The following is a 10679-nucleotide window of genomic DNA, read 5'->3' as shown; positions in this document are numbered from 1 at the left end:
GCACAACCTTCAACGCTGTCTGTCACCAACACCCACAAGTTCGCATCGCCGGGTGCGAAACTGAGCGCACAAGTCACGAACTGCTCGGCGCTCTCCCGGTCTCTCCGCACTCCCTCGTAGGAGACAGGGAGATGCCGTCGCATCTGAAGCCCGACGACTCTTCCTGACATGTCGAGCAAGCTCACTAACCGACTCGCCTGCTCCAGCGTCTTCCTCGTCCATGCTGGAGGGCTGCCGAAGAGCCTCAGACCCATGCGCGCGTACCATGCTGGCGGGGGAGGGAGAGAGAACGAAGTTGTTGGGGCTGCTTCCCCTGCTGCAGCTGGGCGTTGAAAGAGAGACTTGTACTGGAGGATCGTCAGTGAGAACAGAAAGACAGGGAGGAGAAGATCGTCAGTGAGAACAGAAAGACAGGGAGGAGAAGATCGTCAGTGAGAACAGAAAGACAGGGGGGAGAAGATCGTCAGTGAGAACAGAAAGACAGGGAGGAGAAGACTTCAAACGCAGCAGGTGTGACTGAAGGCTTGGAGGGAGGTTGAAATATAAAAGTGGCCGGGGACAAAAAAGTTGGACAGCACACGTGAGAGGGCAGAGCGACAGGAAGTACATGGGGGTTGTCGAAGATGGAGGGGTAGAAACGGTAGACGTTGAGCACCAGCACCCGCTCGGGCCAAACGTCGTCGATGTTCATCTTAGTAAAGATGTCCTGCAACGACAACTCCTGTCCTCCCACCGCCCCGTCGCTCACTCCGGGCTCTACCACGACCCTGCTCATCGCAGAGATCTCTCGATCGTCGAACAGCAGAAGGAGGAGATCGATATTCCAGTCCACGAAGCTTCTCAACAAGACATCACTGGGCTGAAGGGGATATGCCAACTCATCATGGCAGGACAGGCAGTTCCAGTGCAGGAGCAACACTCGCCCCGTCATCATCGCCAACGTCATGCACATCATCATCGCGTTCATCCGGTTCCCCAGACCGAACGTCGGCTGGCAGACGAGAAAACGCGACTCGTCAAGGTGCGCTCGGTCGACCCGACTTCCAACTTCCATGGCGGCAGCTACGAAATCATGGTGGAGTTTGCTGTAGGACCTCACTGCCTCCTCACCAGAGGCATCGTGGCGATCCAAGAAGACCTGCTGCTCCTTCCATCTCTTGATGTCTGTCCTGTGAGGATCTAGGTGCGACTTGTTGCCTGCTGTCAGCCTTGAAACGGTCACGGCACACACCCCCGCTTCCCTGGTGCCCTCCTTGAACACTCGGGAGAGTATCTTGAAGTACATGCGCAAGCATAGCAAGTCTGCGTCATCCCAGTTATACCTCGACAACTGAGAGGCTGCTCTCTTCCTCCTTCCGGCTCTGATGGCTGACAGGGCCTCCCGCAAGACCCCCAAGTTCCTGCTGTGTAGCCTCTGCTTCGAGATGTTTACGAGCTTGCCGATTGCATCCTCGTGCTGCCTCCATCCCGGCTCGAAGGCTGGTATGATGTTGATGAGAGACGCTTCTCGAGGAAGCTCCAGCTCATCTGCCCGTCTCGACTCGCGTTCGACTGCATCATGATGCGGGCCTGGTATGCTCCCTTGTGCACTCTTGGTAGAGAAGGCAAAGGAGGATGGGAAGGAGGAGAAGGATGGTGGAGGAGAAGGGGAACCATCAAGTGTAGTGTTGGAAGGAGGAGGAAGGTAGTCGGAGCAGAGGAGAGCAGGGAGGAGGAGGAGAAGGAGGAGGAGGCGGTGCGGCATTCATCGGGGAACTGCTCTTTCCATTTCGCAAGATCGAATTAGTGTTAATTTAATAATTTATAATATTTTATAATTAAATTAAGGTTATTTCTCGACAACCTCTCTACCCCCTTGCTTCAGATCAAGCATGGGTGGTCTCAATACTAGTAACTTTTCGTGCTGAAGTGGGTAGGGGTGGGTAATGAGTCTCTAGGTAGGGTACATTTTTATAGATGAGGAGTAGATAGGGGTGGGGTCATCGATGGGGCACAGGAGCTCCCTAGGGGTAGGGTAGTAGGTACAAGGCGTTCTAATGGCGTATACATGTCAAACAGAAGAGGGGACAGAAGGGATGTGAGGCGAAGAAACAAGAAGAGAAGTGAGAAGAGAAGAGAAAAGGAAGGATGTTTTGAAGGACGAGCATGACTCGTTCAGCAAGTTTGATAACTCAGATAGTTATTTATGATCGGAGAAACGAAGGATAGGCACGAAAACACATCTGGGCACGATGCGCACCTATTTTTGGATGGCTCAGTCCCATCTTCTCTCTGTTGACCATTTTGGGATGCAGGCAGCTTGAGACCATGAAGATGAGTTCCCTTTCCACCTGGTACGTTGAGTCGAGTGCACTGCTGATTGATCTATCCGGGAGTGATTTTAGTGTCCAGGGCGTGCCTTCTCTTATCACTCAGTGCATCTCATGCTTTCTCGCCGCAATCGTTTCAAATTGGTCTTTTCAGGGCTGGGCAGAAGCCCCTGGCCTCGAGGACAAACCTCCGAGCGCCTCGAACAAGCACACTGCAGCTCAGGGCCCAGCTCAACGATTCTCCGACTTCCCAAGCAAGTGCAGAGCTTAGCGAGGAGATGATGTTGCTGCTCGCGCTGCAGCAGCAGAACAAGGCAGCCGTACCCACAGGAACCAAGGTCGTTGTCTTCGGGGCTCTCGATCGGCTGGGTCAGCTTCTTGTCCGCCACATGGCCAAGGATGGCAGGTACACTCCAGTCATCCAGACTTCCAAGAACTACGAGGAGAAGGTTCTGTACAAGACAGATGGGGAACAGGAGATTTTTCCTCCCGAGGCTGAGGTTTACTTCGAGGAGATCCCAGCCAACGTCTCTGCTGCCGTGCTCTGCGTTGAGAAACCCACCGATCCTGAGACCATGAAGAACGTGCTGGCGCTGGGAATTCCTTTCAAGCGCTTCATCTTGCTCTCGAAGATTGGAGTGGACGAGCGTGAGAACGACTGGAAGCTGAAGCTCAACCCCTTCTTACAACTTGACAAGTGGGCAGCCCTGGAGCAGACGCTCAAGGAGTGTGCAGAGATTTACAACTTCGACTACACGATCTTGCGAGTGGGAAACCTCAAGGGAGGCCCTTTCTACGACACCAACAAGGACTTCGAGCAGGCACTGAACGATCGCATCTTTGATGCTGAGGAGGCTCGTGGCATCAGCCTAAAGCGGAGGGATCAGAACTCCGCTGACACGGGTCGCGATGTGGTGGCGCAATGTTTGGTTCAGTGCCTCACCCGGGCTGACACTGCCAACAAGATCTTGAGCCTCGTCAGCTGCAAGACCTTCCGCGAGGATGGCGTTGGATGCAGCGAGAACAATTTCCTCCAGCTTCCCCCCGCCATGAAGAACCGCGAGAGGAGGGTCTTCACTCCATCCCGTCAGGAGTGGAGCGAGGCGTTCAAGAAGGCGCTGGACTAGAACTTCCCTCTCCCTGTGTTTAGATTAAAAATTCTGTCGATTGTCGGGGCGGTATGCCGATGCTCAGATTGACAATTCGACTCGAGGTGTACTCACGGATCCTCAGCCCAAGGAGTCTACATGCCATCTGCCCTCTCGCACAGCTCCTTGTAGGTAATGCAGTCGACAGGGAGTCCAACCTGGAGTCTGTCTTTCAGCACTCGGAGCGCGGGAGACGAACAAAGAAATTCTCATACCTGGAAGGAGAAACCTGTCACAGGATCTGTCTCCCGCCCTGAGCAACCCAGGTAATCCTGGAGCTCCTTTCCCGTCTTGTCTGAGTTCAGCACCTGATAGACACAGGCCGGTCAGTGACGTGCAATGAGCAGGCATCTCCAACGGTAGGATGCCATTGAAACTGCAGCAGACACTTACCAGTGCGAAGCGAGGGCCGACAGGACTGCTAGGATCGAACCCGCAGCGGGACTCCAGGCCTTGACCGGCATCCATGAGCTCCTTGAGGCGGTCTTCGTCCGGTATGATGATACCTACACATCTGCCGTATCCACTCTCACACACTGGATCATCCCATACCAACACTTCGCTACTCTAACCTGTTGTCGCTGTACGCCTCCTGGTACCCTTCCACGGTTGTTTCCAATCCATCCATGTCCCATCTCGTCATCACGATTGGCTTACATTCGCCCGTCACAACAGCATAGCCCAAAAGGATGGAGGCTTCGCTGCTGTCGTAATCGAACATGGCGACTGAGTCCTCAGGATACATCCCGATGGAGGTCAGGATCTGAGAGAACTTCTTGATTCTTGCGTCGTTCGGGTCAACGCCCGTCATCTTCAGTCCGCTGCAAGCTCTCATGGGCCTTGGATTGCGCAGGGAGACTGCTGTGGATGACGGGCATTTCACTCGGTGCGCGGCCCGCGGTTTTACCTGTAAACAAGGGAGGCACGAAGGCGAGGGGCAAGGCAAGATAAGTAGAGAGCGAATGGGTTGAGAGGAAGCAAGCAGTCAGTCCACCTGGAGCAACAAGCTCTGTGTGGCATACCCATGAAGCGCTCAAGGCGAAGCCTCCCACATTCTCAGCCATCATCCCCATTGCGAGCGCTAGCAACAAAGCCTTCGCCATGTTGATCAGGATCCGGTCCACATCCCCAACATGCCCATTCTCAGTGACGTGGCCCGGGCCGCACCCGGTCACCGGCCCTTCATTACATTGGGCCCGCCCCGGCCAGAGGCACCGTTGTGAGGCTCATAACCTTAGAAGGAGGGTGAAGGGAGAGAAGGTGGTGGGGGTCGGGTCAACAACAATCTATTTTTCTGGAGGGGTGGGTACCCCTCAAGTACCCTCATTTCCCCACAAAAATGAGGCGTGAAGGGGGTTATAGGCACTTAACTAATCGCCAGTTGACCCGATGGTGGGGTGGGAGTATAAATATAATGGGTAGGTAGTTCGTGGAAATCAGACTTCCGTAGAATGGGCAAAGGCGGGAAGAAAGTGGGGGGCAGGAGAAGAGGGAGAGGAGGAAAGAAGTGAAAGAGAAGAGATGGGGAAGGTTGTATCGAACAAGAACAGCATTGACGAGTCTTGCTTGCACAATCGTTTTGCAACGAATAATTTGGAAGGGAACTTCATAACGTTCAGAGTTGACATTTGTTTTAGCAGTTCAATTTTCACAAGGCGGTCGTCGCGCTTGGCGATGTCGAGGCAGAGCAACAAAGAAGACTGGCACGAGCAACTGATTGAAGCTGCTCAGGCAAGATACAGGTATGCTGTCCGTATGAATCACAGGAATCAGAACTGTTGGAGGGATGCGGTGAACCTTTTGGAGGGATCGAGGAAAAGGATATGTGTGCAGAAAGGAGGGCAGAATGCAGGTGTGGTTGTAGGCCTCCCTCCCAAACTTGCTCCAACTGTCGTGCAAGTGCTCACGAGGATAGTCAAGGGAGATGAGGAGGTAGTCCTGCGGGAGCATCGAGACTGCACAGAGACCGATATCTCCGAGGATTCCGTGGTGCGACGACGACGATACCGAGACTCGGCCTACGCCATCCTCGCGGCTCTTTGGTTGGAGTACGAGGGACCTGAGGAGAATCCTCAGCCAACGATAGTGGTGCAGCGAAGAGCTCAGAAGCATACCGACAACCCCATGGAGTACGACTGGAGGTCGAGGGCCCATGGCGCATGGAAGGCCAAGGACGATCTTGTGAAGAAGAAGATGGTGAAGGAGTTTGTTGGGATTGGCAACGGAGGGAAGTCATACGCGCTGACGAGGCTGGGAGCCAGAGTTTGCTTCTACATCTTCACAGAGATGTTCCATCCCAAGATTTTCGACCAATATGCACTCATTGAGCCTCGCAACGGCTTCGCAGATCGTGACGGAAACTTTGTGGCGGACGAGGGCAAGAGGGCACGGGGGAAGCAGGCGAAAGCTGTGCATTCCTCCAGCAAGAAGAAGGTGAGAGAAACTTGCGATGGCGCTCAAAGAGTTGTAAGTGCTTGTGGCAGAGTGCTCCTACGTCGCACCTGGGTATCGTTGATAGCTTCCATGATGCAGACAAAGTTGTCTCGGAAGACTCGTTCGAAGCTGAAGATATCTTTCGAACAAGCCTCTCATTGATATCTCCTCATGTGTTCAGGGGTGAGGAGGAAAATTTTGACTCAGGGAGGATGAGGGATATAGGGAGTCCAAGTTCCGGGGTGCAGAAGGATGAAATGATCCGAGCTCGCCTGAAGAGATTCGACCTTCCCTCCTCCTCAAAGTTGAGAGATAACACTACAGCAGCAAGTGCTACGAGGGGAAGTTGTGCTAGTGAACAGAGACATTCGCAGTCCCTGATGGGTAGGAGCGAAAAGGGCGCCAGTGCGATTTGTACGAGCCGCAAGAGACCGTTGAGCATCCATGATTGCGTCTCCGATGAGGATGACGTGATTGTTGCAGAACTCTCTCCTTCTCCAAGAGCTTCTCCTCGTGAGCCAGCAGCTAAGAGGTTGAAGTTTGGAGCAGGCACAGAACAAGAGGAGGGTACAGCAACTGTTCTTGCTCAGCATGAGGTCAGCGCGGCAGCGGGGGCAGGATGCAGTGCAGCAATGGAGGACGTGATCGATCTCACTGAAGAAGTTTCCTTCCGAGCATCAGAGAAGAGCGCGGGGGACGCGACCCACGTGTCCATCAGTGACTCTGAAAGCTTCGTCGACCTCACAGAGGAGCAGCAGGAAAATTCGTTCTCCCTCACCTCAGCCTGTGTCGCCGCAACTACCTCCTCCCCCTCCTCCCCTCCCTCATCCTTTTCCGCCCTCCCTGGTGCTTCTGCTGATTCTGAAAGTGCCGCCTCCTCGTCTGCTTTCCCCGCACACTCTGGCGGGCTGGTGTCCTCCCTCCCGGATTCGAATCTGCTGCTGTTGGTGGATCGACGCGAGAGAAAGCAGAACGCAACTTACCGCTCCTTCTTCCGCAGCATCCACGACATGGTGTTGAAGCATGCGAATGTGGAAAGCGAGGAAGTGACTCTGACCGTTGGGGATTTCGCTCTGGTTTCACGGCATGACGATCAGGAGCGAGGGGAGATGAGAAAGGCCGACGAAGAGGAAGTCGAGGACGAGGACGAGGAGGAGCGGGGACAGGAGAAGCAGAAATGGCCAGATGTGGGAGGGAAGAGCTGCCAGATTGTCATCGAGAGGAAGACGGTGGACGATATTGTGAGCCGATCAGCAGAGAAGGAGGAGGGTCCTCACTTCAGGCAGGAGAGGGTCATGAGGGTTGCAGGCTGCCCGTTCAGCTGCTTTCTTCTTGAAGGAGAGCTGGATGCCGCGGATCGATCGAAGCCACGGGTGCTTCCGGGGAGGGAGGAGGAGGAGAGGAGGAGGAGGGACGTGATCTGGAGGAGGGAGGACTTGCTGCGGTTCTTGTGCGGCGTCGTCTGTCGAAACTACGACAAGAATTCCGTGGTGCTCGCTCAGACCTTCAACGCCATCGACTCCGCCATGCTCCTCGCAGCTCTGAGCAAGGTGTACACCTGGAAATGGCATAGGAGTGGAGGACTTGGAAGAGGCCAAAGGCTGTCGCACCTTCAGCAGCAGTGGAGCTCAAGGTCGCGGAGAGCAAGTGAGGAGCAGCTTGCCAAGAGGCTGCAAGTGAACCAAGTCTCGCCCGAGATGACAACTCGTGTGCTTCGTCGCTTCGGAAGTGAGGAGGCGCTCATGGGGGGGTATCGGGCATGCAAGGGCAGGCATCAGCAGCAGGAGCTGCTCGCTGACCTATCTTCTGCTGCCTGCAACAGCATGGCGACGAAGGACTCGCTCAAGGCAGCCGATCTGCGAGAGGACAATCAGAGGATTTGGAGGTCAATGATGCGAGAAGGTCTGGGGGAAGAGGAGAGGAAAGAGACAGGAGCAGAGGCAGACAGGGGAGTGCAGTGCGCTACACGGCGGTATGTGGCTGTGAGCATGTGCGAGAGGATGAAGGAGATGCTGGAGCAGCACAAGGTAGAGGCAGGAGCTCTCTTCCTAGGGATGGACGTCAATCTCACTCTGGCGGACGCTCAAGACAACATGTTCCCTTGGTGTGAGATCACGACCAGACGGCTCTCTCCCTCCTTCCTGACCTCCTCCTCCTCCTCCTCCTTGTTCGTCGTCGTCCTCACAGGGCAGCAAGTGCTGGAAGCCCTCGCCGCCTCCTTCGATGCAGTGCATGGGTCAGTGCGGGCCAGGGAAGGAGGTGGAGACTCATTCAACCTGCTGGTGGTGGAAGAGGCAGTCAAGAGGGTGGAGGAAGGCTTCTCGTCTCAGTTCTCGTCTCGTCTACAGGGGCAGCAGCAGCTGGATCGCTCTCCCCAGGTCATCCTGCTCCTCGAGAACCTCGGCAATGGCTGCGGAGTTCATGGAGCCTGTGGAAGGCTCAAGAAGCTCCATGCCGAAAAGCTCAAGGAGAGGTCCCAGGGAGGAGCAGGAGCAGGAGCAGGAGCAGGAGCAGGAGGCATTATCTTGGGGGCGGCAGGCAGAGAAATCTCTTTCGAAGCTGCTTGCTTCCTCACAAGCCAGCTGCATCCCCTCCTGAACGTCTTCTTCGCCTTCCTCTTCCTTGAGCGGGGCTTCCATCTCCTCCACACAAAGCACGAGAGGTTCCCCACCAACGGGGACGTGACCAGCGAGCTGATCGCAGGCATGCATGACCTCGCGCTACTGGTCCTGTGAATCTAATGAAAACCCTGTGAACCTCTACGAAAACATCTCTTGATCTGTGTGTCTCCTTCCCGTCAATCCTGTGATCCCATCAAACACACTGTAAGGAAGGAGAAGAGGCCGAGAGGAGGAAGACACTTCAGGCTCATCACGATGTTCCACCCTCCGAGCCTCTGATTCGCTAACAAGTCGTGAAAACGTTTTCAAGCTCGACCAGCTCTAGGGATATCTCGCCTGGCCCGCCTCGGATCACACCTCAGCTCGCCCTTCGCCTCAGAGTGCTGTGCTCGCAATGAACATGGCGATGACAGTGATGGCGATGGCGATGGCGATGGCGATGGCGATGGAGGCGGCGGCATGGCAGGTGACGACGAGTCCAGCGATCTTCACAATGACAATGCGGACGAGGACGACGAGGAACTCTGTTTCTGCGTCCATCCCCACGGCATCTCTCACCCCCGCAACCCACGTCACAAACTATCGTAGACCATACGGGCATGCTGAAGAGGAACGGGTGAAGAAAGGAGGAGGAGCGATCGCCGCAAACGTGGCAAGACGAGGATACGATGGCGGGACATGCCATCAATCGGGCTCGTTTTTCATCGGGAGCAGCTTGAAAGGCCTTGCAAGAAGCTGGCAGGAGGTCCGACGAAGAGTGCAGAGGATGCTGGTGATGGTGCAGGAGAGGACGATGCAGGCGAGCAGCGACGATTTCTTGCGGCTCTATGCAGGAGAGTTCGAAGGGGAGGAAGTAGGGAGGCAGGGTACCCTGCGATCCATCAAGCTACATGCACGGGTTTCCCTCCCTGCACTTGGGAAAGCATGCTTCTTCGTGAAGGAGCAGACGGACAGAGGGCGAGGATGGGTGTACAGGATTCGGATAGCTGTGATAGAGGAGGAGGAGGAAGGGAGGAGGTTCGTTGCGAAGCACTATGACATCAAGGACGTGCAGGAGATGGCAAGGGAGATGTCGACGGAGGAGAGTGTGAAGATGATAGAGGGGCTGGAACCGCGCTCAGAGCTTGTCTACTCTCCTGGCAGCGATGTTGTGTTTGTGAGGAGGGAGGGAGGTAGTGATGTAGCAGCGGAGGATCTTCGATGACGATTGCGTGCAGACAAGGACGAGTTCGAGGTCAACGTGGCATACGAGGAGTGTACGAGCACAAGCAAGGAGGGGAGGACGAAGACGGAGATCAAGGGGGTTTTGTCAGAGGAGAGCTGGTGAGAGAGCTGGTGTTTGTGTTGGTGGTTGAGATGGGTGCTGGTGGTTGAGATGGGTACAGGTTGGTGAAGGCCAGGATCGAAGACGCGGACGGGAATCTGATTGCGAGGAACGAGTTGCAACTTGTGCGGACTGAGAGAGAATGAAGGGAGGAATGAGACTTGTCACTTGTACTTCTCGTGCTCTTGGTGATACTCCATGTGCCTGACAGAACACGTGAGGAGGAGGAGGAGGAGGAGGAGGAGGAGGAGGAGTGGAGGGAAGAGGGGGCAAGGCAGGGCAGAGCAGAGAAGATCGGAACAGATCAGCGAGACGAGAGGAAAGAAAAGAAGGGAGAGGGGAGGGGAGGAAAGTCAAGGAAAGAATAGAGGGCATGAGCAGGATGGGCGAAGGTAGCTGACCTGGAGATCGAGTTGATGTCAAGATGGTTGCAGTACTTGCGCGGTAGTTTGACCATGAAGAATCCCTGAAGACGGGGAGTAAAACGAGCAGTAGGGAGAAGGGGGACAGGCAGGAGGCAGGAGGCAGGAGGCAGGCAGGAGGGGTGCAGAAGGAAAGGAGGCAGGAGGGGGAGGCAGGGGGAAACATAGGCGGGAGGGCGGGAGGGAGGAAGGGGGCGAGTTCTTGGTAGCTGACCAGCCAGTAGAGATAGGCGTTGATGTAATCCTCTTGGAAGAAAGACTTGAAGCGACGGATGAGTCTCAGCGGACGACAGAGAGGAAGAAGAGGGAGAGGAGAAGGGAGAGGGAGAGGAGAAGGGAGAGGGAGAGGAAAAGGAGAGGGAGAGGAAAAGGAGAGGGAGAGGAAAGGAGAGGAGAGGAAAGGAGAAGTGGAGAGAGAGGAG

General features: G+C 55.2%; 4 protein-coding genes across 4 annotated transcripts in view; 2 read left to right on the top strand and 2 right to left on the bottom strand.

The window, feature by feature from the left end:
* Nucleotides 1-1285, bottom strand: part of GUITHDRAFT_111137 (hypothetical protein) — a gene marked incomplete at both ends in the record, with an annotated part of 1804 nt that extends 519 nt beyond the window's left edge. Inside the window, 2 exons of the mRNA XM_005829690.1 lie at nucleotides 71-347; nucleotides 608-1285. Of these exons, the coding sequence (XP_005829747.1) occupies nucleotides 71-347; nucleotides 608-1285 (955 nt within the window). The remainder of the gene's footprint in view (nucleotides 1-70; nucleotides 348-607) is intronic.
* A 1009-nt stretch (nucleotides 1286-2294) lies between these two features.
* On the top strand, nucleotides 2295-3479 carry GUITHDRAFT_164014 (hypothetical protein). The gene is made up of 2 exons (XM_005829689.1): nucleotides 2295-2333; nucleotides 2392-3479. Exons 1-2 carry the CDS (start codon nucleotides 2308-2310, stop codon nucleotides 3434-3436), a joined length of 1071 nt encoding a protein of 356 aa, XP_005829746.1. The 5' UTR covers nucleotides 2295-2307; the 3' UTR covers nucleotides 3437-3479.
* A 27-nt stretch (nucleotides 3480-3506) lies between these two features.
* GUITHDRAFT_153435 (hypothetical protein) lies at nucleotides 3507-4568 on the bottom strand. The gene is made up of 5 exons (XM_005829688.1): nucleotides 4480-4568; nucleotides 4030-4364; nucleotides 3851-3971; nucleotides 3673-3765; nucleotides 3507-3615 (listed from the first exon to the last, which is right to left on the bottom strand). The coding sequence occupies exons 1-5, from the start codon at nucleotides 4558-4560 to the stop codon at nucleotides 3553-3555; spliced, it is 693 nt and encodes a 230-aa protein (XP_005829745.1). The 5' UTR covers nucleotides 4561-4568; the 3' UTR covers nucleotides 3507-3552.
* A 563-nt stretch (nucleotides 4569-5131) lies between these two features.
* Nucleotides 5132-9981, top strand: GUITHDRAFT_140925 (hypothetical protein; the record flags this gene model as incomplete). Its single annotated transcript, XM_005829687.1, has 5 exons — nucleotides 5132-5890; nucleotides 5941-8616; nucleotides 8837-9683; nucleotides 9729-9834; nucleotides 9897-9981. 5 exons carry the CDS (start codon nucleotides 5132-5134, stop codon nucleotides 9979-9981), a joined length of 4473 nt encoding a protein of 1490 aa, XP_005829744.1.
* Between the last annotated feature and the right edge of the window lie 698 nt (nucleotides 9982-10679).

This window comes from Guillardia theta, assembly GCF_000315625.1.
Source record: "Guillardia theta CCMP2712 unplaced genomic scaffold GUITHscaffold_50, whole genome shotgun sequence".
Taxonomy (NCBI): Eukaryota; class Cryptophyceae; order Pyrenomonadales; family Geminigeraceae; genus Guillardia; species Guillardia theta.
Note: the sequence above shows the minus strand (reverse complement) of the source record. Positions and strands in the feature narration are given on the sequence as shown.

Bases quoted from the DNA above. Each gene is read 5' to 3' on its own strand.
- GUITHDRAFT_153435 (XM_005829688.1), bottom strand. From the start codon at position 4,560: ATGGCGAAGGCTTTGTTGCTAGCGCTCGCAATGGGGATGATGGCTGAG. The intron at 4,365-4,479 runs GTATGCCACACA...CCTTGTTTACAG, and splicing joins TCGCCTTGAGCGCTTCATGG to GTAAAACCGCGGGCCGCGCA. The intron at 3,616-3,672 runs GTATGAGAATTT...GACAGACTCCAG, and splicing joins TGACAGGTTTCTCCTTCCAG to GTTGGACTCCCTGTCGACTG.
- GUITHDRAFT_164014 (XM_005829689.1), top strand. From the start codon at position 2,308: ATGAAGATGAGTTCCCTTTCCACCTG. The intron at 2,334-2,391 runs GTACGTTGAGTC...TTTAGTGTCCAG, and splicing joins ATGAGTTCCCTTTCCACCTG to GGCGTGCCTTCTCTTATCAC.